General features: G+C 45.4%; 2 protein-coding genes across 4 annotated transcripts; one reads left to right on the plus strand and one right to left on the minus strand.

The window, feature by feature from the left end:
* Positions 1–2,597: 2,597 nt before the first annotated feature.
* DNAAF6 (dynein axonemal assembly factor 6) lies at positions 2,598–6,239 on the minus strand. 3 transcript variants are annotated; one of them, XM_048514717.1, is made up of 6 exons: positions 6,037–6,239; positions 5,587–5,656; positions 4,671–4,776; positions 4,342–4,438; positions 3,787–3,891; positions 2,598–3,279 (listed from the first exon to the last, which is right to left on the minus strand). In XM_048514717.1, exons 1-6 carry the CDS (start codon positions 6,187–6,189, stop codon positions 3,238–3,240), a joined length of 573 nt encoding a protein of 190 aa, XP_048370674.1. In that variant the 5' UTR covers positions 6,190–6,239; the 3' UTR covers positions 2,598–3,237. The 3 variants fall into 3 exon arrangements, with proteins under 3 accessions (XP_048370674.1, XP_048370673.1, XP_048370672.1); XM_048514716.1 differs by having other exon boundaries at positions 3,806–3,891; positions 6,046–6,235; XM_048514715.1 differs by having other exon boundaries at positions 3,806–3,891; positions 6,037–6,234.
* Positions 6,240–6,300: 61 nt separating this feature from the next.
* NUP62CL (nucleoporin 62 C-terminal like) lies at positions 6,301–16,094 on the plus strand. The gene is made up of 12 exons (XM_048514713.1): positions 6,301–6,690; positions 7,059–7,465; positions 9,203–9,298; positions 10,034–10,165; positions 10,353–10,457; positions 11,031–11,133; positions 11,274–11,418; positions 11,689–11,738; positions 12,573–12,707; positions 13,392–13,503; positions 14,711–14,777; positions 15,867–16,094. Exons 1-12 carry the CDS (start codon positions 6,389–6,391, stop codon positions 15,956–15,958), a joined length of 1,746 nt encoding a protein of 581 aa, XP_048370670.1. The 5' UTR covers positions 6,301–6,388; the 3' UTR covers positions 15,959–16,094.
* Positions 16,095–24,431: the final 8,337 nt, after the last annotated feature.

Consider the following 24,431-nt stretch of genomic DNA (forward strand, 5'->3'; position numbering starts at 1 on the left):
AAGTCTATTTCCAGGAGTACAGATGGACAGTTTATGGTTTTTATTATGTTGTTTACTGGCTTTTACTGATCTCATCCTATACATGGTTTGAATTGTTGTTATCAGACCTCTTTAATAAACTGTCATTCTACCTGGATCCTCCTTGGCCAAGTTGCTAGGGCACAGAGAATGCCTCCCTTTTGTGCCAGCCACATCTCTTCCAAGCTGGGTGGTCACCAGGGCACAGGTCCTGTCTGTCACTCCTCCATCAGGAGTGACTTGCACAGCTCTCTACTTGCTAAAAAAGCACTTAATTGGCACTCTAAGCTCCATTTTCTCATCAGCCTGTTCCAACCTTTGCCCCTCATGCTGTGACTCTGGCTACAGCTGCCTGCCTTCTTTCCTCCCACTTATTTTGTATAAAGCGTGCCAGTCTCTGCTCATCATCTTCTTTGGTATGCTGCTGAGCCCCCGTGATTCAATCAGGATTTTGTAAATTGAAAAGATGCAAAGTTAATCAGCCAATTAGCTCCTAAGCAGCCCCTCTATCCTGACCTTAAAGTCCCCATGGGGAGGGAATTCCCATCTCCCCTGACCAGCAGCAGTTCCTATGTGTGAGACTCCTCCCGCACACATCAGATGAACTAGCAAGACAAGAACGTCTAAGGCAGGGGTCTGCAACCTGCGGATCTCCAGATGTTCACGGACTACAAATCCCATCCGCCCTGGGGGCTGATGGGAATTGTAGTCCATGAACACCTGGAGAGCTGCAGGTTGCAGACCCCTGGTCTAAGGAGTCAAGTTTCTTTCCTAAGCTAGCTTGATTTTGCTCTGAAAAGAGTTCAATGAAAGTGTAGCCTCCCACCATTTTTTTTGGTTACATGAACATCTGTAATTCAGTTAGTAAGGATTCAGTTAGTATCCTTTCTTCTCATTAGAAGAGTCCCACGGCACAGAGTGGTAAGTTGCAGTACTGCAGTCCAAGCTCTACTCACAACCTGAGTTCGATCCTGAAGAAAGTCAGTTTCAGGTAGATGGCTCAAAGTTGACTCAGCCTTCCATCCTTCTGAGGTCAATAAAATGAATACCCAGCTTGCTGGGGAGTAAAGAATAGATGACTGGGGAAGGCAGTGGCAAACCACCCATAAACATAGTCTGCCTAGTAAATGTCATGATGTGGTGTCACTCCATGGTGACCTGGTACTTGCACAGGGAACTACCTTTATCTTTTATTTATCCCTAGAGATGGCTCGGGCAATCAGCCTGAACATGGAATTAGTCCCTGAGAATCCATAATGAAGCTCCTGGCGAGCTTGAAGGCACACAACACTTCTAAACAACTTGCCTGATCATTAAAGGATCTCATTTCACCACTCCTGGACATTCCATCCCTGGGGATTGCTCAAAGTAACTTGAAAACATTTGAGTTGAAATAAACAGCAGTTGTTTCCCTGTCTGCAGATAACTACCATCTATCCTTGACTTTCTTGCCTGTTAGAAACACCTACTGCTCTTGTTTCAAGGTGGCATCAAAGGTTGAAACTGAGCAAAGTGCTATGTGAAAACTGTATCTCAGGCCTTGGGGGGCCGGGGGAGGGGTGTCAAGCAACACTCCTTTTGGTGGTGGTTGGGAGGTCACACTAACAGAAATAGGTCCTCTCTCACTTGCATGAGTTTGTCAGGCTTGTAAATAATGTTGAACAAGACTCACTATTTTCTGTACATTGATTAGCCAAACCTCCCCTACCCCAGAATACTGCAAGGAGATGAGAAGGAAGGTCATGTTCTTTGGAGCTCAGCAATGAACGGCCAAGCCTTCTCCTGAAGCAGGTTGACAACCCCCCCCCCCCCCACACACACACACATTGCTTTCCCTGTTGCCCCAGTACTCTATTACATTCCAAGATGTGGGTGGGTGGCAGACATTAGGTGCAGAGCACTGAGGTTTCTTAATTCCTGACTAGGAGCCATGAAAATGCCTGCTCCTGGTAATTTTTCCAATATAAACTCCTGTAGCACAATTACTGCTAGAGCTGACATGGTTCTGTTCCTTTATTCTCTGTGATAGCTGAGTGTCTGTATGGCCAGATTATGAACAAACAGCAATTGCCCTTTGCTGATACCACTTTGGAAATGATGGGAACCAAGCAGATGCACACACCTTCTGTTGCCATTTCCCTTCACTTGCTTCCTTCGAGGATCTTTTGAAGCACAGATTCCCATTAAGATCTGCAGAAAGCCCTCTGCATCACGCCTGATAGGAGTGATTTGGCTCTGGGAACCCATTCTTACCCCTTTCTCTCCTTTCCTGCTGCCTGGCCCTGGCCCTCCTTGTATCCATATGAGTCTATCTTCTGGTGCTCTGCATCAGTACCCCTTGCGAGCGCACCAGGGGAAAACAGCTTCATTTTGTTGTGCTTTTTATGGTGGAAATTGCACATGCTGCTTGGCAGACACTGCCTTCACTTCCCTTTTAGTATTTTTTTTCCACAGTTGCCCTGTTCCTACAGAAGGGCCGTTCCCTGCTTTAATGTAGCCCTCTTCCAGATTTTTAAAACAGAAGTGGGGGTGAGATTCTAACCACCAGTGTCCTCTCACAAAGAGGAGTTCTTTGCCTGTCCTGGAGAATGCCATCAGCTTTACTTGATGATCTGAAACAAAAAAAATGCAGACTGCAAATGGCAAGAAAATGCTTCTGCTCAGACTTTCTCAAAAAGATATTCTCTAACACATCAAGTGTGGAAAACAGCTTAATTATCCATAAAACAGGCACCAAATGGTAAGAAACAGGAAAAGTCACTTCTTCCCCAACTGTCCAGATTATATCTGGGATCTGCATCCAACTGGTTTCCCACACTGCCCACTGGCACAAACCATGCTTCCACCCCCCCTCCCCCCAGAAATGCTAATATAAAATGTCACTGAAAGCAGATACACTCTGTGGGAGACAATGCAAAGCCCCCAGCCAGGTTGTGAATGGGAAAGAGCGCCAGATTCCTGCTTGTCTCCCAGGTAAGGAAGGATGGTCCACTGTGCACAGCGTCAGCATGTTCAGAAGTGAAGAAGGAAAGCGTTCTCCCTTGCTGCTTGATTGCCTTACTGAAGATTCTCAATTAGGATTTAAAGTCTCTCAATCAATACCCCCTTTATGGAGCTTTCCCCCATTCTCTTCAAGCAAAGTTGATGAAATCAAACTCCCGCTTCATGTGCAAGGTGACTTCCAGACTGCTCTTTTCAGGAACGAAGCAGGCCTTTCCGTCATCGGGGTCCACAGGGTGTGGCAGGTGCAAGAGGAGCTTCCTGGAAAATGTGCAGTTGGAAAGTCAGACTCTGAAAATAGCCTGAGAAAGGCACACAGCCAAGGTTTGGTTGGCTCGCCATCCAAAGGCCCCTCCAGAGTGCTCACACTGGTGCAACAAGCATGAATAGTAGGATTTATTGTGCCCCTCCCCCTAATGTGCTCCTTTAAAGCAAAGCTGTTGATCTGCATGGGTTGATGCAAGTACAAATGATAGAGGTGGAACTCAACAATGGTGGGAATGGGCAGGACTGAGAAATGCGTGGAAGAACACAACAGAGTTAAGGAACTGCCCACTAGTGAAGGACGTTCTTGCTTCTGGCTCTTATGGACTGCTTCCCATTTTCCTAGCTTCCGTATGTAAATATCAGGACTACAAACACTTTTATTAAATCTCAGACTGGTTATGGAATATTAGACTGGGGAAACCTTTTTGCCTACAGGAGTTTCTGAGTAAACAAGAAACTGGTGAATTGGGACAAATTGTTTAAGAAAATATATCCATATACCCTTATTCCCCCTACATACTTCTGGGGGGTCCGAAGATCAAGAATTTTTTCCTTGATATCAAGAGTGATGTCCGAAGCCTTTGTATCTGGCAGGTGGATCTTAATCTGAAATTAAACACAAGGAATGGGGGCAGGGGATTAACTCAGTGAGTTTGGCTGCTCTGCAGACAAGGAGTCCTTTATGAACCTATTTAGTATGATGTAATCAAACTAGATCAGTGGTTCTCAACCTGGGGGTCGGGACCCCTTTGGGGGTTGAATGACCCTTTCACAGGGATCCCCTAAGACTCTCTGTATCAGTGTTCTACATCTGTAAAATGGATAAATGTTAGGGTTGGGGGTCACCACAACATGAGGAACTGTATTAAAGGGTCACAGCATTAGGAAGGTTGAGAACCACTGAAATAGATGTTGGTTGCTTTTGAAGGGACAATAGCTGGTATACTCGCAGTGTGTCACCATGTAAACCACTGTGTTCTTCAATAGCATCAAAGGAAGAGGGAAGACACAGACATTGGAAACAACAGGAACCTGGTGATGCAAGATCCAGCTTACCAGCATGTCCTCACAGCAGGCTGTGGAAGGGTCCTTTCTGCTCATCCCCAGGAACATGTCCTCGGTCCTTACCTGCTGCTGGAACATAATTTCATATCTGAGAAATGACAACATTAGATTAGTTAGATTTCAGTCAGATAGCTGAGTGAGTGAACTAAAGTAGATTGGATTAAGAGCAAAATTGGGCAAAATTAATACAAAAAGCATCTAATGATAATGAGCAAGTTTCCAGCATGAGCTACAGTCAGTCATTTAGAAAAGAAAGGCCTTTGGGGAACGTTATGTAGAAAAGGCTCCATTTAGGGGATATATGGCTTCAACATACTTACTCAGGTTGTTCTCTGAAGTCCCAGGAATCATCATACTCTGATCCCTCCAGCACCTCTTCTGCACTCCAAATCTCTTTGCTATTCGCAGATTTCATTTGAGAGGCAGCTGAAGTGAGGCAGAGAAAACCACCTAGTTGATCTGCTGTTGCCAGTCATAGTTACCTGATATGACTGACACCAGGCAGTTACTACAGATTCTTACAGAGAAATGGTCCACGAACAAGTGATAACACAACAGGGGCTTTGCGGGGTTCTAAATACCGAGGCACTCAACCCCAAAACTATCTCAGTTTTCAAACTTTCAGCTTCTGGAACAAATCATTTGTGCCTACCCACCACAACTTTTTTTTTGGCTTTTCTTTTCAATGGTTCCATTCTGGGGTATGTTTGGGGGGTCTAAACATTTCCAGTATGGTGTATTGATCAGAATGTCAGACTAGGATCTGGGAGACTCAGGACTGAATTCTCACTCTGTTGCAGAAGCTCACTATGTGATCTTGGAGTAGTCACTTTCAGCCTAACCTACCACATAGGCTCTTCATTTGGGGACAAACACAGGATATAACTACATAATGTGGAATAAATAAATTTTCAGCTATTCTATCCACCTGAAACTGTTCCTCCCTGGAGGCATTTTCAATTACTTTGTTCTAGCTGGACTTTTATACCAGGAGCTGCTTGGGAAGTTGCTGTTTCCTGTTCTCTCAAGCAATATGCAAAAGAGGATTTGACCAGCTCTCCTTCCAGGTAGACAGAGATGCAGATGGTGCTGATGTATCTCTGTGTCCGTCCTGGGAGACTGCGCAACTCGCTTCGTTACCCAAGCAAGCCCATTATGCCATGCTCCATGCCCATTCTTCTTCAGAGCCTCCTCTTGTCACTCCTCCAGTTTGGAGATGGTGAAAGGCCACCTTACCTGCGGGCTCCATGGTCTTCGGAGCTCCAATGTTTCCAGGTCCCAGGTTAGTCGCAGATGAAGACCGATCCTACAAAAAAAGTGTCTGCTGTTCACCAAGATTTGTGCGCTACGTTATTCACGAAACCCTCCTCAAGATAGGCCCCCGGCTTCCACACATGCAGAATAATGCACTTTCAATCCACTTCCACAACTGTTTGCAAGTGGATTTTGCTATTCCGCACAGTAAAATCCAGCTGGAAAGTGGATTGAAAGTGCATTATTCTGCATGTGCAGAAGGGGCAATAATGGGGTCAGGCAAGTGCTTTCGCTGGCATCAGGTGCTCGGTCGCACCAAAAGCGCAACCAACGTCCAGGAGCTTGGCAGCAGCTCCCAAAGGTCGCCGTCGCCTGCCTGCTGCCCCGGGGAATGGGCGGGGGGGGGGGGTTTCAGGGTGCCTTCCTCCTCACCTGCCCCACCTCGTCATCCTCCTCGTCCTCGTCACGAGGGCCAGAGAGGAGCTCAGCCAGGGCGAGCAGCGAAGTCTCCACCGCCATCGTCTTAGACCAGCCGTCAAGGATGCGCAGCCCCTCAGTCTCCAGCGGCTTCCCCAGCGGTGCCATGGCAACAGACCCTTCTCTGCGGCCAATCGCGTTTGAGAAGGCGGTATCGCGGCTTCTGGAGCCGGAGAGTTGAGGGGCCGCCCTCTTGTCTTGACGTCGCCGGTGCTCACGTCATCAGATCGCGCAGAGGCGGCTGAAAAGAAAGTGCGCTGGTTGGGAGGGAAGACATTTTTTTCACCGTAACGGAGTGCCAGCAACCATGAGCCAGTTCAGTTTTGGCAGCTCCGGCCCGGCCGGTGGCGGTTTCAGTTTCGGACCGCCGAAGACCGCGGCCGCCACCGCCCCGGCAGGCTTCTCCTTCACCTCCTCTGCTCCGTCATCGACCAATTCTGGGGGCGGCTTCACCTTCGGGACGGCGGCCGCTGCCGCGGCCCCTGCCAGCACTCAGCCGCCAGCCCTCTTCTCCTTCACCACGCCTGCCACCACGGCGCCGAGCTCTGGCTTCAGCTTCGGTGCGGCCACTCCTGCAACCCCGGCGACCGGCAACGTCTTCGGGCTCGGGTGAGGAGGGCGCCGCAGGTGGAAAAGTCGCTCCCACCTGCCTTCGTACTCACTGAAGGAGTGCTTGGCAGCGACGAGCCCTGTGCATGAACGTGAAAGAGTGATGGCCTTAGCCGACTCTAGACGTACCACTCCCTTATGCGCGTTTCAGAGTCGAGCGTAGTTTGCGGTCAGCCTAGGGACTGGGTGAGGAAGCCCCTAAGTAGAGCTTAACAACAGGAAGGTAGTGGGAGGGAAGGGAATGTTGCCTGTAACCTGCCTAAATAAGGCAGTTAAAGAAGCAGTAGGTTGAATTCCTGAGCGTTGGAGGACTTGGGGGTGGCGGTGGTTCCTGCAATGAAAATAACTTGTTCTTGCCTTTTATTTAGGGGAAACGCATCCAAACTGAACCTGGGCAGCACTGGAACAGTACAACCTACTGGTATGACAGGAGGCTTTTCTCTGGGCAATAGCAGCGGACTGGGTGGCAGTGTAACAACTAGCGTACCAGCTAGCCAGCCGGCAGCTCCTTCAGGCTTTGTGTTTGGCTCTACTGCTGCTGCTGCTGCTGCACAGCCTGCCCCAACTGGAGGTTTCAGCTTTGGCAGTGGAACAACAGCCCAGTCTGGAACCCCCAACTTTAGCCTTGGTTCAGTTGTGAACCCAACAGCGCAAGCATCTGCAGGGCCTACAGGGTTGACCTTTGGGGTTGCTCCAGCCACAGTCAGCACTGCTACAACCACAGCAGCTGTGTCACAACCTGCTACAGCTTTTAGCCTTGGAACACCATCTGCGGGTAAGAGACAATTACTGGTATGGAAATCCTTTTAGTGATGATTCTAAAGCAATAACTATTTACCATTTTCTTGTAGGTAATCTAGACTGTGAGCATATATGTGTGTGTGATACTGTTAGCTCAACTAGTAAGTAGTTTATGGAGTTCTCTGCCCATGGACATAAGAACATAAGAACAAGCCAGCTGGATCAGACCAAAGTCCATCTAGTCCAGCTCTCTGCTACTCGCAGTGGCCCACAAGGTGCCTTGGGGAGCTCACATGTAGGATGTGAACGCAATGGCCTTCTGCGGCTGTTGCTCCCAATCACCTGGTCTGTTGAGGCATTTGCAATCTCAGATCAAGGAGGATCAAGATTGGTAGTCATAAATCGACTTCTCCTCCATAAATCTGTCCAAGCCCCTTTTAAAGCTATCCAGGTTAGTGGCCATCACCACCTCCTGTGGCAGCATATTCCAAACACCAATCACACGTTGCGTGAAGAAGTGTTTCCTTTTATTAGTTCTAATTCTTCCCCCAGCATTTTCAATGTATGCCCCCTGGTTCTAGTATTGTGAGAAAGAGAGAAAAATTTCTCTCTGTCAACATTTTCTACCCCATGCATAATTTTGTAGACTTCAATCATATCTCCCCTCAGCCGCCTCCCCCCCAAACTAAAGAGTCCCAAACACTGCAGCCTCTCCTCATAGGGAAGGTGCTCCAGTCCCTCAATCATCCTTGTTGCCCTTCTCTGCACTTTTTCTATCTCAATATCCTTTTTGAGATGTGGCGACCAGAACTGGACACAGTACTCCAAGTGTGGTCGCACCACTGCTTTATATAAGGGCATGACAATCTTTGCAGTTTTATTATCAATTCCTTTTCTAATGATCCCCAGCATAGAGTTTGCCTTTTTTACAGCTGCCATGCATTGAGTTGACATTCCCATGGAACTATCAACTAAGACGCCCAAATCCCTTTCGTGGTCTGTGACTGATAGCACTGACCCCTGTAGCGTGTATGTGAAGTTTGGATTTTTTGCCCCTATGTGCATCACTTTACATTTTGCTACATTGAACTGCATTTGCCATTTCTGAGCCCACTCACCTAATTTATCAAGGTCCGCTTGGAGCTCTTCGCAATCCTTTGTGGTTCTCACCACCCTACATAATTTGGTATCATCTGCAAACTTGGCCACCACGCTACCCACCCCTACTTCCAGGTCATTTATGAATAGGTTATTTTTGAAGATTGAAGTTGGTTGAATAAGGAATTGGTTGAATTGGTTGAATAAGGTTGGTTGAATAAGGTTGAAGGTTGAATAAGATTGGTTGAATAAGGAATTAACCAGATAAATCCATCAATGGCTACTAATGATTATTAAAGGTAGCTTCCACATCCAGAGGCAATAGATCTCTGAATACCAGTTCTGGGAGGCAACATCAGGGGCAAGACTTGACCTCTGTGTTTTGTTTTGTTTAGTGTAGTCAGGATTCTGAACTTGATGGACCACTTGTCTGATCCATCAAGGTTCTTTTTATTAACCTTTTGTGCTCCTGTAAACAATTTATGTATTATGATGTGGGCTTCAACAGGTCTGTGTTGTAATAACATTGCTGTGTATAAGAAGTTGTCATATTCTTATGCAGAATTCCTATGTTCACATACACCCACCCACAGTAAAGTCACACCAGTATGGTTATGAACCTAAGCATATCTTGAACTGACACCTTTTATTTAACTTTTTTTGTTTGTTTCAGGTGCAGGTTTTGGATTACTTGCATCAGCAGCTACTTCTGCCCCCACAGGAACACTAATCCAGGGTCCTGCCTTATCATTTGGAGGCAAACTTGGAGGTAGGGTCTGGAGAGAGAAGTGCATGGGTGGTGAGGAGGCTGTGCATATGGTCGCTGTTTCTTACCTCTGAAATTGCTTCAAAATCTTTTGGAGAAACTTTATTTTCTCTTTCCTTGCTGTACTTGCCAACATTACCGTCATACTTCTGGTCCCCGTTTTAAGGCATTGCTCCTTGCATGTTTCCCCCATGTTCAATTCCTTATTCTGTTGACTAGACCTACCATGATTGCTCTTTACTCCTTTTTTCTGCCTGTGCTTAATTTGCTCCTTCAATCTTGTCACCATTTCTTCTGGAAAGTCCTTTCCCAATTTTTTGTGGCTTCTCCCTTTCTTATATTTTTGCTAATGCTTCCTGTGTTCCATAACAATTGTTTTATCTAGATTTGCCCTCTCACTGCATCTGCTGCTTTGTGCATTTCTGAGGCCTTTGCAGTAACTGTTTTGTACTCTTCACTGGACTTAATATATTGCAGCTGAAGTAGTGGCAGAAATACCTATTAGCCTTCAGAACGAGCTGCTATAGGGATTTTGTGCCAGGCTTACTAGTAGAACTGTGTTCCTAATACTTCAGTTTTTGAAAAAGGATGCAGATTACCCAAGAATAGGACAATGTAGTAAGGAAATACAGAGTTAAAGCATATGTGTTGGCTTGAGATGAAAATGCATTCATCCCCAGGAGAACCTCAGTTTACTCCAGAGTGAAATCTGAGTCCCAAAATGTCTCTCCTGAATAGGTACAGCTGCAACCTCGACAGCAGCTTCCACCACGACAACACCTTCCCTCCTTGGACTGGGTGCACCAACACTTTTTGCTTCCATAGGAAACTCGTCAGCCCCAGCTCCCTCTACTGTTACCAGCCTCTCACGTAAGTGGGAAGAATCATTTGATGTCCTGTTTGCTGCTGGGGTTGAGAGGAGGGTGGGGGGCTTGCATTGTCTTGACCTCAGAATTATAAGGCTGCAAAAAAAAATCTAACTTATTTTGAAGCAGTTGAGCAGAAGGAGAAAAAGCTATGTGATGCAGAAGCTTTTGTCACTTGTTTCCTTTTGCAGTTGGTGCTTCTTCAGCTGGCACAGCAGCTGCCGGAACTGTAGGATTTGGCACTAAAGTATTGGGGACGACAACAGCAGCAGCAGCAGCCGCCACTACAACAGCCAGTAGGTAGCACAAAATGAAGCAGGGTTGATAGAAGTGGAATGCAGGAGCTTTTCTAGCCTCTTAAACTTAACAGAGCCCATTAAGCAGACTGCTCTGTTCTAGGCTTTGTTAAGTTGCTGTTTTCCCTTCTACCATCTGGGAAATTACAGTGCGGTTGTTAATAGGACTTATGCAAGGTCCCAGTAATCCAAGGGAAGGGATTTTTTTCAGCATTTTCATGCAATGCTGCATATGTGTTAAAATGATTCCCCATACTCCTGATGGATGCCTTGAATAAGGGAATGGTAAACTACTTTCCTCCTTTATGCTGTAATAAAAAGGGAGGGATTTTTGGGCATTAGCAGCCATTCAAGCATATTGTATTACAGTAGAGTGTGGGAGAATGACATTCAGGTCTGCTCATGACTATCTTTAGACATCGACCTCCTCCCCTCCCCTCCCCTCCCCAAATAATTTCCTCTTTGGCCATAGTTGAGTTTAAAATTAGAGGTAGCCCTCTCTGGGACCAGTTCCCAGGCTACCTATCTTGTTAATCTCTGCTATAACTTAACTTCAAAGAATTTTCACTCTAGGTGCAACGTCTGCCCCCAGTGCTGGATTCACATTGAATCTGAAGCCACCAGCCACAACTGCTACAGTAGCATCTACAATTGCTGTTACCGCCACAACAGTTACGTAAGTTCACAGTGTGTATTTTTTGTGGCTGGCATGCCATTGATTTTGGGTGTGCGGGATAGATCATTCTCTTTCTTCTTTGTGTTCAGTTGTGAATCGCCTTGGATTCCCCTCTAAATCTTTTCCTTCCATTTTTATAGGGCTCCTCCAGTGATGACATATGCCCAGCTGGAGACCTTGATTAACAAGTGGAGCCTGGAACTGGAGGACCAGGAAAAACATTTCCTTCAGCAGGCCACTCAGGTCAATGCCTGGGACCGAACCCTGATTGAGAATGGAGAGAAGGTAGGAGGCTGTTTTGCTCACCAGATTTCACAAAGTTGTACATCCTAATGTACAGCAGATTTAAGCACCTGCCCCTCTCATGACATAGCAACACAACCAGCATATTGTATCAACCTCCTCTGCTAGCATTTTATTTAATCAACCTTGTTTAAATTTGCTGGCACTGAAGCAAATGTTGCCACTGCCAGAATGATTTCTCTTTAGTGGTTATTCTGCATGTGAAAAAATTATGTCAACTTGGGATCGCTGAATCCTGTATCTTTTTTACAGATCACATCTTTGCACAGAGAAGTGGAGAAAGTGAAGCTGGATCAGAAGAGGTGTGTATGGGAAGGATGTTTTAAAATGCTTGTAATGGACATCTGTTGGTTGAAGCGTTGCCAACCTGCCACTTTCTCACTTTTTTTTTGGTAGACCCTGAGAAGACTTAAGTGGTGCTTATAGGACTGGGGCTGTCTTTAAAAAGCTGCTCTTGCTAGAAAGGCTCTTCTAGAGCTGTATTCTTCTATGTGTTGCATTCAAAAAGTGCAGTTTTCTGTATTTAGCAGGAGTTAACTTGACCCTCATGGAATTTATAAGATACAAGTCCAAAGACATTTGGGTGAAAATAAATTCCCCAGCAGCTGCATTTGTTCTGACAGTGACAATGCAAGCAGGCCTGTGTTGGTCAGGGGTGCAGTTGCTGTCCTGCTGCTTTGTTAAAGCTAGTCTCTTTCAGTTGAATCACGAAGGAGAGCTAGAGTGAGGTGCCCTTAGTGTTGTGATGGAGCTAGATTCCTTGTGGCTCCATTCAAGTGCTGGGTTTGATCAATAGAGCCCTCAACAGGTGCCCAGTGTGTGTGTTGAGACATAAATAATAGAAATTTCAATCAGCAAGCATATTTGATTCCAACTTCAAATAGAGACATGCCAGTTTTTATTCTGGGATTCCCTTCACGTGCAACCAGATCGTGATAGAAGATCTTTCATAGGCCTGCTTGTTCTCTCTCTCAAGCCTGTGGGATGGGTTACAGTATTAAATACTTGCTGGGCTTTTGCCGGAGGCAGATTGCCAAGACAGTCTTCTGCAAGTCCTCTTCCAACCAACTTCCAGCTCCTGTGTGTCAAGGTCTTTCCAAGCTTTCCAGGCAAAGCAGCATTTTCTTCTTCTGCAGGTTGGACCAAGAACTAGACTTTATTTTGTCCCAACAAAAAGAGCTGGAAGATCTGTTACTCCCTCTTGAAGAATCCGTGAAAGAACAGAGTGGGACCATTTACCTGCAGCATGCGGACGAGGAGCGGGAGAAGACGTAAGCGGATGCCTGGTTCAGATGGGTGATGGGGAGTGACAGACCAAATTCTCCGGGTAACAACAGCCACACAGTGAGACTCGAGTTGGGCCCTGTGCCTGGCAATTCCTTTGAGAGCACATTTTGTGCTCTTCAGGGATTTTAGTTAACAAGGCTTCTTCCAATCATTCTGGGAAGGGGACCTGCTCAATGGCTATATTTTTACACAGAGGTTAGTTCAGTTCCCAGCAGTGTTGAGAAAGGCTCTTTGCTTGAGACCTGCTGCAAATCCCACAATTTCAAGCCAAATAAGCAGTGATCTGTGTACAATGGTACTCCAGGTGAATGTTGATGGAAGCCTGACTTTTTGATTAAGTGCCTTTGTCATGACTTTAAAAGTCTTTTGTTTAACGCTCAGTATCAAAGCTGCTTTGCATCTGTGTAATGATTGCAACAGTCGTTTCAACCATTTTTCATATCTGTAAATTGAAGCTGCACACATAATGTATACCTAAACATCCAGAAATGCTAATAGCACACCCACATACTCGCCAGTTCTGCCTGAGAGGCTTGAAGATGCTTTCGTGGTCACCAGTTAAAATGCTCTTGATCAATTCAGGGCCTCTACAATTGACTCTCTTAATGTTAGTGCTTGGAGTGACAGGTATTCTGTAATTAACTGGCCACCTCTCTCCCATTCTGTAGATATAAGCTGGCTGAGAATATCGATGCCCAGCTGAAGCGCATGGCACAAGATCTGAAGGACATCATTGAGCACTTGAACACCTCTGGGGGCCCTGCTGACACTAGTGACCCAGTGAGTACAAACAGTGCTAGACTGTCTGCATGTGGCACTACTGGAGATGACTCCTTGTGCCATCTTAAGCAGGTCTACTCAGAATCCTGCTCTGGTCTGTTCAGTGAGCCATACTCCTGGGATTGTTTTTACTGGAATTTGAATGGAGGGAGGAACTTCAGATCTTGTGGATGGGGTGGGTTATAGTGCACATAATGCTAGTCTGGTAGGCAGGAAACCTATCAGACTAGCATTAGGTACACTAGAAGCAGAAATACCTGTGAATCTACTTCCTCCTATTATAGTTCTTTCATTGGGGAGATGCCCCTACCCCTCTACGCAGCTTCACTGCATCCTTTGGGCTAACCAACAATAACATGGCCTGGGGAGAGGCTGGCTTGTATTAGGACTTTTGCCACAGTGTGCAATGCTTCCTGTTGCCTGCCTGATGCCATTAACTAGGTCGAACCCCAGTTGTCTAAGGATTTGACAAAATTGCTCTTTGCCAACGTTAACGAATCCCAACTGCACTTTCCTGGCCTCACAGTCCAGGCTTGGTAGTTCTCATAGCACTGTAACCATTCTTATTACATTTACCTTAAGCAATGTGTGCCTCCATAGGGCACAGCTGTGCCTTTCTGAGGTTTAATTCATACCGTGTTTCCTTTGTCCACTTGCTTGTCTTGTAACCCTGTGCTGCCTGCTGAATAACCCAGTCAGAATGCAGCACTTACTATGAGCCTTTCCCATCTTTCTCCTAAGATTCGGGAAGGAAATGCAGTCACTGCAAGGGTTGTCCCCATTATCTGTTTCCCCAAGCTCTGAGTAATTTAGAGTTTGAATCTATCTGCAGGGAGGCAAACACTTCCTTTTAGCCCTCTGTAGTTTTGTGAATGTTCATTTCTGATTATATTTTTCATCGGATGAACCTGTCTAGAGCACTCAAACCCATAGTACTTTGGGAAGATGCTGCTCAATGGGCTGTTGTTGGCTTGGGCCAGGGGTTTGCAATCTGTGGCTCTCCAGATGTTCATGGACTACAATTCCTGTCAGCCCCTACCAGCATGGCCAATTGGCCATGCTGGTAGGGGCTGATGGGAATTGTAGTCCATGAACATCTGGAGAGCCACAGGTTGCAGACCCCTGGCTTGGACTATGCAGGATGTCAAGAAACAGCTGGCTATTTGTAATGACTCTAATCTCTCTCCCCCCCCCCCCCCCCCCCCAGCTTCAGCAGATTTGTAAAATCCTCAATGCACACATGGACTCTCTCCAATGGATTGATCAGAATTCAGGTATCCTGCAATGTTTATAGCTTCTAGAAAAACTCTGTGTATGTAAAGATTAATTTTGGTTTTAAGACTAACCTTGTGAAGGATGGGAGGGAACAAACCTTTGAAAATCACTTCAGGACTGAGCAAGAATTATGACCCAAAACCAGCAATTTATTGCAGGCTTATTACTAGCTTTTAAACATCACACATTGAAAACTTAGCATAGATATGACCTCGTAAAGCAGAAACAATTATAGTAAGTTGGATGTTTGGAAGCTATGGTATGTGGTTGTCTACCAGATGCTTGCACTAGCAGACACTGATTTAATTAACTCTTCATTGTTAGCAATTTGTCAGGCTTCCGGTTGGGCTCCGAGTGTTCAGTGCAGCTTTATCCAGCCAGTTTGCATGTAATTGGCTACCAGGGGAGCTACTTTTTGAGCCTTCAGTCAGACTGTCTCCTCCCTGGTGTTGTATATCTCAGTTCCATGATGTGAATTTAAATGAGTCCTTAGGCTTAGGGCCAAACAAGATATGACTTCTTAAATAGGCCAACTTGCTTTCCCCACAGCAACTGCAAGGAAGTCCTTTTTAAGGTACTGCAGGAACTCAGTTCAGTTGAGGACCAGGACATGTACCGGGGCGGGCAGGGAGGAAGCTTCTGCATTTCCCTATATGCTGTTTTCTAAAGCCAAACCTCCACTTCCAGGCCATTATTTGGCCTGCATGCATGTACAGTGCTAAAGTGGACCAGTGGGCTTGAGAAAATGGACCAATTTCTGCTTGAGAAAATGCTGAGAGAGTGAGGAGATAGAAACCCATCCTCCTATGATGCCACAAGCCTGAGCTGAGAATTGGGTTCTTGCCGTGCTTTAAAAATTAGTCCCATGCAAGTGCAGTGTGGCTTCAGTCAGGTCAGGTCCAGAGAGCTTGGATCTGATTGATTAAAAATCATTCTGTCTACTTAAGGCTGTCTGTTGGACTGGAAGAACAGGTATATTTTATTTTGCTTCCCGTGAGGATATTACCTTCAGGCTTTCCCTCTCCAGGGCAGCACTAAGTATATAACAAGCCTGTGTTGGTTCTCATCTTTGTTTGTTTTGCGTTCAGCCCTGCTGCAGAGGAAGGTCGAGGAAGTGACCAAGGTTTGTGAGAGCCGGCGTAAAGAACAAGAACGCAGTTTTCGGATTACATTTGATTGAAGTTGACCGCATGACATTCCAATGGTCCTCCTCAGAACTTACATCAGATACAGTGTTGAGCAGATGATGTGATCTGCTCTTGAATTGTGATGCCTCTTTTTGTAAGGTATAATAAAGGTGTTTTTTTTTTAATTTACAACTTCTTCCTGAGTGTCCAGTCTTAACAGGTGTTTCGCTGAAAGGAGGTTATGACCCAGCAGCTGTGCACCTGCTTTGCTTGCAGAGGGTCCCGGGTTCAGTTCCTATATCTCCAGTTAATCAGATGGCTTGGTAGGTGATGTGAAACTTTGGAGAAGCACTGCCAATCAGAGTAGACAATACTGACCCTGATAGGCTGATGGTCCAATTACGATAAGGCAGACTGATGTGTTCAGTCTCTGGGATCTTCAGTTAAAGTGTCTCCTAGGTACTGGGAATGATGTTGCTTCCAACATCGAGAGAGCTGCTGCCAAAGGAGACAGAACTGAGCCTGATAGGCCTGACTGTATAAGATGGATTCATATATGTGAGTGCAGTTCTGCATCCTAGTAAGGCTGTGCTGTTCACTACTCTTAGCTCTGGAAGCTTCCTGCACTATTGTCTTTCAGGGCAAGTCTTTCAGCAGCTCATGGAAAGGTTTTTTTGGAAACACAACACCAAATGGGTTTTATCAAACATGCATTAACATGCACTCAAATGGAATTAAATTGCAAATTGAAGGATGTGCTGGTTCAAATCAGCCTATGTGTTTTCACTGGTGGGAAACTAGTTCATGATTTTAAAAGGCTTTTATGATTGCCGTATTTAATAGATGCCATCTGTAGTATTGGACAGGTCTGTTAGGAGTAGCCCTTTCAGGCTATGTCAAGTAAATATTCTCCATTATTGCTAACATTGTCCTTCAGACAATGTTAACTGTACAGTCTGATACTAGTTGTTGCATTGTATAGACCAGTGGTTCCCAACCTTTTTTAACTTGTGTACACCCTGGTAATCAATTTTCCTTAAATTATACCCCCACATTAGCAAACCCATTATCCATTTTTTTCATATACCCCTAAATGTTCTGGCACTACCTGTGGGGGTACATATACCCTAGGTTGGGAATCACTTGTACAGAATGTAGTATCTTTGTTAGCCTGCAGGAACCAGAACATAGCCCACGAGAATGCATTTTCAAGGCTGGCCCTCCCCCAGCATTTCCAGGCAGAGGCAACAAATGCTGGCAAATATCCCCCTCTGGCTGAGAATTTGGAGAGAGACTTGCCTGTGTGGGTGGGTGCGTGGGGGGGGGGGTGATTTAGGCTTAATGCCTGACTCATTCATGGTCTGACAGCATCCTTGACTGAATCTTGTACCAACCATAGGCAATCCTCAAAGACCTTGGAGTTGGGAGGGGTTTTTCAGCCCTTTGTCACTCCACCCATGCCACCTCCCTTTCTGGAGACCACTCACATTGGTCCCCTCCCAGCTGGTTGAAAGGCAGTCTGCCTTGCCACGCATTCTCTCTACTGACCAGGGTCCTGAGGCCTCCTGTTGGGGTGACCGCTCTTTAAAAGGACCTCTGGGATGGCAGCATGAGCAAGTAGCCCCCTTCCTCCTGCCCTGACACAGCTCCCTGATGGGGAGTTTAAATATTTCACCTTGGCAAGCCTAATTCATTCCCGTCCATTTGTAAAATAAACACAATGCTGGGCTTCTAATAAGGATTAATATGTGTGGGTGGATAATGGGTGGCATATGTATGTACTATGTTGATGCTTAGATTTGTGTAAAAATTTGCATAAAGTATCTTGTCCTTACTCAGTCTCCATAAGCTTAGGTACCGAATTTCAATTGGGCTCTTAACCCCACCCCCTGAGGGAAAAACCCCTCAAACTCTTGGAAGCATCCATATCCAAGAAGGGTTAAGCCTAACCAGATTTCTTGACAAGCAGCAGAAGTCTTATTTCTTTCATGCTGTTGTCTAAAAGGAGGCTGATGAATCTTCTGAATTCTTGTGGGCTGAGTACACTGTCGCCCATGTCAAAAATATTTTTGAACAACTTGCTACTCGTATTTTGACAAGGGTTCTTTTAGCATTTATGTCTACAGTCTTGGGTCTGGACTGAGACTGATTAGCTGGACAAGGAATATGCAAGTCTCTCCCAATTCCGCCACTTCTGCCTGACTCCAGCAAGTTGACTCCAATTGCCCTGTTGCTTATTTTTCTTCTCCCCTCCATACCATGAATGGATGCTGCTTGTCTTGAATTAAGATTCTAATTTGCTTTCTTAGCTTCCCACCAGTTCCTCAGTGCTAGAAGGGCAAACACATAGGCAGCCTATGTCCTTATTCTCTGAGGGTCCAACAGCTTGGGAAGGGTAAAGGCACTAAGCCAGGGGTCTGCAACCTGCGGCTCTCCAGATGTTTATAGACTACAATTCCCATCAGCCCCTGCCAGCATGGCCAATTGGCCATGCTGCCAGGGGCTGATGGGATTTGTAATCCATGAACATCTGGAGAGCCGCAGGTTGCAGACCCCTGCACTAGGAAAAAAAACTATGCTAATTCACTACTTCAGGGTCTCAGCTGTTTAGCAGTACACAGCCAGAGGTATGCAGATATATTTTCTACTTCACTTGTATATAAGCTTTGTGCCCAGAGCATATTCATGCATTGATTCAGCATGATTCAGTGCGGATATAATCTACTATTAATAGTCAGAAGCTGTCACCAAGTGGCCACTCTGCAGTACTGCAGCTTCCTTGTTTCTGGACCGTTTCCATCTTTGGAACCTAATTTTTAAAACTCAGTCGCGTTCCTCTACATATGAGTGGGGAGTAAGGTCTTTATGTCAACTTAAGAAGCGAACAACAGCCAATCTGGGAACATTGTCTTCTGTCCATAAAGGAAGAAAAGGCCAAGTATAACCAATGAGAAAAGGAACATTCCCCCCAATGCAGTACAGGAAATGCTCTGATGGCTGCCAATAATGTTAAATTATCATAGTATAATTGTCACTTTTATCAAATTAGAATTTTTTTCCCTCTTGTATCATGTCAGCTGCTTGTGCTGTTCATGTATTCCTCTCCTGGCAGCATACTGACACTCAGAGATTCAAGTAGGAAGCCAACATGCACGTGGCCAATTTTAGGGTCTGGGCTTAGTGGCGGAGCATCCGCTTGGCATGCAAAAGATCCCAGGGTCAATTCCCAGCACATTCAGCTGAGAGGATCCCACAGCAGGTGATGTGAACGCCTGAGACCCTGAGGAGTTGCTGACAGAACAGACAATACTGGCCTTCATGGACCAGTGGTGTGAGTCAGTAGAAGGTAGCAGAATGTGTACGTGGAGGGTGTGCTGGCACAGTCTACTGAACGGGACCCTTAACACATCCCACATCTTCATTGTGTCCAAAATTCTTTTAAATAAAAAGGCTCTGGTATGGAACTTGGCTAGTGCAGAGCATTTGAAGTACTGGAGAGTCAGCGAGCAAGCAAGCAAGCAAATAAATAAATGCCAAGGCTGATGGTGCAAAATAGGAAAATATATATATATATATATATATATATATATATATATATATATATATATATATATATATATATATATATATATATATATATATATATATATATGTATATATATATATATATATATATATAACAATAATATGTATACTATATTTCTTCTCAGCTAAAATTTTATTCCTCAGCTAAAATATATATATATATTTTATTCCTCAGCTAAAATTCTCCACACATTGTGCCCAAGAGTCTCCCTCAGGGGAAAGTGTTAGACTTGCAGTCATTTTTCAGATAAGAGTATATGTAGCCTAGCATCAATCAAAGTTTGCAAGCCGGCTCTGAGGTTTACTAAAAGTCAACATCATATCAACAAAACATTTTTTCCTGGGATCATTTAGTTTCCACCATCTTATTTCAATAGATGTCATTTTGCATCAGGAGTCTGAGACAAGGTGGCTTAGCGTCACTGGCAAATTTGAGACCAGCCTTTGGAGACTTTTCCTTTGAAGCTGGCCTTTCCCATGATGCTGTTAATTATTCAAGACAGATTTGGCCAAGGAAAGCACTAATTTCTCTCTCCAGATAAAGCTTGATCCCAGTCATTGTGCTCTGCTGGGATGTTGAGCTCAGCAGGTGTTCTACATTGGAACAGTAATATGGACAGATTAATTAAAAGAAAATAAAAGAGCCCGTTGCAGAAAATTTTAAAATAGCTGTAAAAATTGGGAAATGGCTGGGAGCCAGCTTGGCTGTTCCTCCTGCCAAGTGTATCAATAGAGCTGTGACTGTCCACACTAGATAAAGGAGTAGCAATTTCATTCAACTGTATTATAAAAATTTGTCATAAAAGAAAAAAGACAAGAAGACCATCAAGGAAGAAACTGGACAGCAACGAGCTACTTGTTTCATAATCGGGACAGAAGCTATATAACACACACACACAAAGCCCCAGAGCATTATTATGGAATGAAGCATTAACAAGACATTCCATGTAGTCGTGCCGCGTTGTGAAGTCGAAAGCGTGAAGGAAGAACAGAGGCTATATCGGTGATTTCATCTGGTGCTGAGAAGCCAGCTTAACGGGTAGCTGGTGTCCGTGTTCCAGTTTCTAATTTCCTCTCGCGATGCTGGTTCCTGGCACCTTTTATTATGATTCTAGCGGGGCGCAGAAGAGGCTGGAGGCAGACGGGGGAATTCGGCGGGAGAGCCGGGAGACTGAGGCCAAGAGATCTCTGTCATGTGATGCATATTGATCTCACCCTGGCTGCTCACGCGGCGAGAGGAGCATCAGCCGCCTGGAGCCTCCAACTCTCACCTGAGAGGCAGAGACCATTGTCCCTTTGTCAGGACACCCGGGTGTGTGGTTGTGAAGCCAGGTAGTTCATGCACCACTGTGACTCATGCGAGAGGGATGAGGGGGTGGGGGGAGCGGTCGCGACCAGAAGTCAGTAGGAGCAATAGGGCCCGGGTGTGCCAATGCGCCTACTTACGGTGCTGCTGGGTCAGCAGTGCATCCCTACAATTCCACAAGGTGTTTACCCCTTTTTCACACTGGGAATATTGAGATGGAAATTCTTTATGCTAAGACAGTCTGTGAATTTAAGGCTGGAAACTCAAAAACCATTCAAGACACTAAGTCAATTTAACTATAGGCTTTACATATTGTCAAAATAGATCTTCAGATCCTCTGAAGCTGCCAGCCACAGATGCAGGCGAAATGTCAGAGGAAAATGCTACTAGAACACGGCCATACAGCCCGGAAACCACGTAACACCCCAAAATAGATAGTTGTTTATGTAGTGGAACCTTTGAGCTTTATTAAAGTTGCCAACCAGCCTGGAGAAAAATGCTCTGTCATGTCTACAGATGCTTAATGGGAAATTATTTACCACCATGCCAAGAAAAGCTTCAGTTGCTTGTTTGCAAACATTAAGCCTCTATTAGAACCAGATGTTTTCTCCAAGCCAGTTGGCAATCCTACACCTTACAGTATTCAAGTAGATAGCTTCCTGCCATCCAGAAGCCCCCTCACCTAGTTAGAGACAGGCATCTTGCTTTCTTCAGAGGCCTGCTACATCTGGGATATTTGGCTTTTTACTTCCATGAACTCAATAGTAATAAATGTTAAGGTCAAACCTTTCCTAATACCACGGGATAGAACAAGAATGTCTGATTCCATGCTCAGAAAGCAACCGACACAATGCTCAGTTCTTATACATGCCCGCCACAAGCAGCCCACTAAGAAAAAATAACTTAAACCAGGTAAAGAAACATTTTAGAAAAGCAGAACATTCCTTTCCATATCCAAAGACCAACGCGACTTAAATATCATCAGAAAGTGCTTCTCAAGAAAACAATTTCCAGAAAAGACTGCTGACCTGATCCATATTAACAGGTACAATTTATCAACGATTTTGAAAGAGAAATCAGTTTAACTGCGCTTCACCCCAATGGAATCTACTGACCCCTGTTTCCACTCCTGTGGAGATGGGAAATAGTTCTGAAAACTGCGGAGTGACTTCTGCTTTTTGTAAGGTTGAGATAATATTTAACCAGACTTTCCACACAGGAGATGGGCACTCACAAGCCCCAACCACAGAACTGACACCTCAACGGGGGTTTTGTTTTGTTTTACTGACTCAGCTGTTTCAGGTGGCTGGGACACTTGCATATTATTTACCCACCCATGGATAAGCACTTCTAGCATGTAGGACCAGTGTCAAGGGTCTGCTCTGGAATGATTTTTTCCTCTGTCAGAAAACAGGTCAGATAATTTAAGAAACCACCCATACTCTGTGCATTCATACCAAGAGTTTATAATGTTAATATCACAAAGTATTAATTGTGTTTGCTCAGTTTTCCTTCTTCCTTCTAGAAGTTAACTAAAGTTGTAAAATCCCAGTAGAAGTCAGTCTTTAACGCATGGGGAATTTCACACAGTATTAAAGAGAGGCGAGTCCTAAATTAGGACACACGAGAATTTTTCACCAGACATTCAAGTTAAACGTATGGCTTAGTGCCAGGGCATCTACTTTGTAGCATCAGGATCCTAATCCAGTCTGCAAGGATCCTGATAGCTGGTAGGCCTAGTGGTTAGAGTGCCAGACTAGGACATTTGGGTTCAAATTCCTGGTCTATCATGGATGCTCACCGGGTGACCCAGGGCCTCTCTCAGGCTTGATGACAGGCTTCACAGGCCGGCAAAGCAGGCGGAGAAAAAAGATGTTTGGCATAGTAAAGAAGCCTCTCCAGTAGAGTGACTTCTGGTAGTAAGTCTTGAAGCATTTTTGCCCTGCCTGAGCTCCCATAGAACTGCTGCCAGTTGGGAAATGAGGCCAAGCTAGGCAGCCTGACTTGGTAGAAGACAGCTTCATCTATTCAGGCCGTAGCCTGTTGTCAGTATTCCAAGAGAGCTGCACCTTTTGTTCTTTTTGTCTGTCAGGGCTGCTGGGCTGGCTTTGCTCAATGAAGGTGTCAGTGTGAACCCAAATGCAAGGATAGGGTAGCCAACCTTTAGGTGAAGAGCTAGAGATCTCCTGGAATTACAACTGATCTGCAACAACCAGAGGCGTAGGCTCGAGGAAGGGGTGCGCTGACTGGGCATACGCCCCTCAAGCGGGGTGTGGCAGGGCTGCTTCCAGGGCATGCTGGCTACGGGTGTTCCGGGTGCAACAGGGCTGCTTGGGCGGAGGGGGCGGAGGACACACCAGTGCACCGGGCGCTTTACCCCCTTGCTATGCCTCTGCCAAAAACCTAAATCACTTTATTTATTTACTCTTTATTTATTTAAAACATTTACTCCACTTCTAGAGGAAATGGCTACTTCGGAAGGTGGATTGCATGGCATTATACCCTTCTTTCATTAAACCTCACTCACTACCCTCTGATCTCCAGATATGTCTGAATATGGAGATGCCAACTCTATCATTAGGCCTCTGCCTCACACCACACTTGGAAAAGGGTTGCTTCTAGGATTACCAGCTGCAGATTGGGAAATACCTGGAGATTTTTGGGATGGAGCTTGAGGATAGTGGGGTTTAAAGAGGGGGGAGGCTTCAGTGGGGCATAATGCCATATATTCCACCTTCCAAAGCAGACATTTTCTCCAGGTGAACTGATCTCTGTCACCTGGAGTTCGGTTGTAATAATGGTTGTAATAATTATTACAATAATCGGTTGTAATAATGCCAACTTTCAGCCACCACCTGGAAGTTGGCAACGCTACTTGCTTCACATGAGGGTTGCAATTTAACATGCGCTGAATGAATGTCCCATTCAATTCACGTTACCTACTTCTCAGGGGTCTCAAACTTTTCACCCTTTAATGGATGAAAATAAGGAGACAATTTAGTACCTGAGCGCTTTCTCCCACCCACACACATAATGAAAAGTCCTGGCTACCTGCTGTACCTTGCATTATTTTCCCCTCATATGCTAATCCTCCATCAGGGATTAGTAACGTAACCTTGAGAGCTTGTTTTGTTTTTGTTTTTAAAATAATAGGGTAATAGAAATTCTGTGGATTTGGTTGTACTTACAGGGTTGCCAGTTGGAGTTCTCCCAGAATTACAACTGATCTTCAGACTTCAGAAACCAGCTCCCCTTGAGAAAATGGCGGCTTTGAAAAGTGGATTTTATGGCATCACATTCCTGCCAAGTTCCCTCCCCTCTCCAGACTCAACTCTCCGGATGATTCACCTTCAGATCCTCAGGATCACTTGTTGAACTCTAAGATGCTATGGAATCGGTTTTACTACTAACCAACATGGCTGCTTTCTGAAACAGGCCTTCAGGGGTTTCCCAGCTCAGAAGCGGCAACTCCATCCAGCAATGTTTGCTACCAGACATGGCAGTTTGGGGTAGTCATTGAAGGAGAACAGGGGTCTGGCATCTTTTGTGGACCAGGACTGACAGCATGGGTGTTGGTGCCCTGCTGACCCTTTCCTCACATGGTGTGTGTGTGTGTGTGTGTGTGAGAGAGAGAG

Source organism: Sphaerodactylus townsendi, linkage group LG13 (genome assembly GCF_021028975.2).
Source record: "Sphaerodactylus townsendi isolate TG3544 linkage group LG13, MPM_Stown_v2.3, whole genome shotgun sequence".
Classification (NCBI taxonomy): domain Eukaryota; kingdom Metazoa; phylum Chordata; class Lepidosauria; order Squamata; family Sphaerodactylidae; genus Sphaerodactylus; species Sphaerodactylus townsendi.

Excerpts from the sequence above, each read along its gene's own strand:
- DNAAF6 (XM_048514715.1), bottom strand. The coding sequence starts at position 6,189 with ATGGCACCGCTGGGGAAGCCGCTGGAGACTGAGGGGCTGCGCATCCTT. Across the intron at positions 4,439-4,670 it reads GACTTCAGAGAACAACCTGA|ATATGAAATTATGTTCCAGC; the intron begins GTAAGTATGTTG and ends GTCATTTCTCAG. Across the intron at positions 3,280-3,805 it reads GATCTTCGGACCCCCCAGAA|GAAGCTCCTCTTGCACCTGC; the intron begins GTATGTAGGGGG and ends CACATTTTCCAG.
- NUP62CL (XM_048514713.1), top strand. The coding sequence starts at position 6,389 with ATGAGCCAGTTCAGTTTTGGCAGCTCCGGCCCGGCCGGTGGCGGTTTC. Across the intron at positions 9,299-10,033 it reads ATTTGGAGGCAAACTTGGAG|GTACAGCTGCAACCTCGACA; the intron begins GTAGGGTCTGGA and ends TCTCCTGAATAG. Across the intron at positions 10,458-11,030 it reads AGCCGCCACTACAACAGCCA|GTGCAACGTCTGCCCCCAGT; the intron begins GTAGGTAGCACA and ends TTTTCACTCTAG.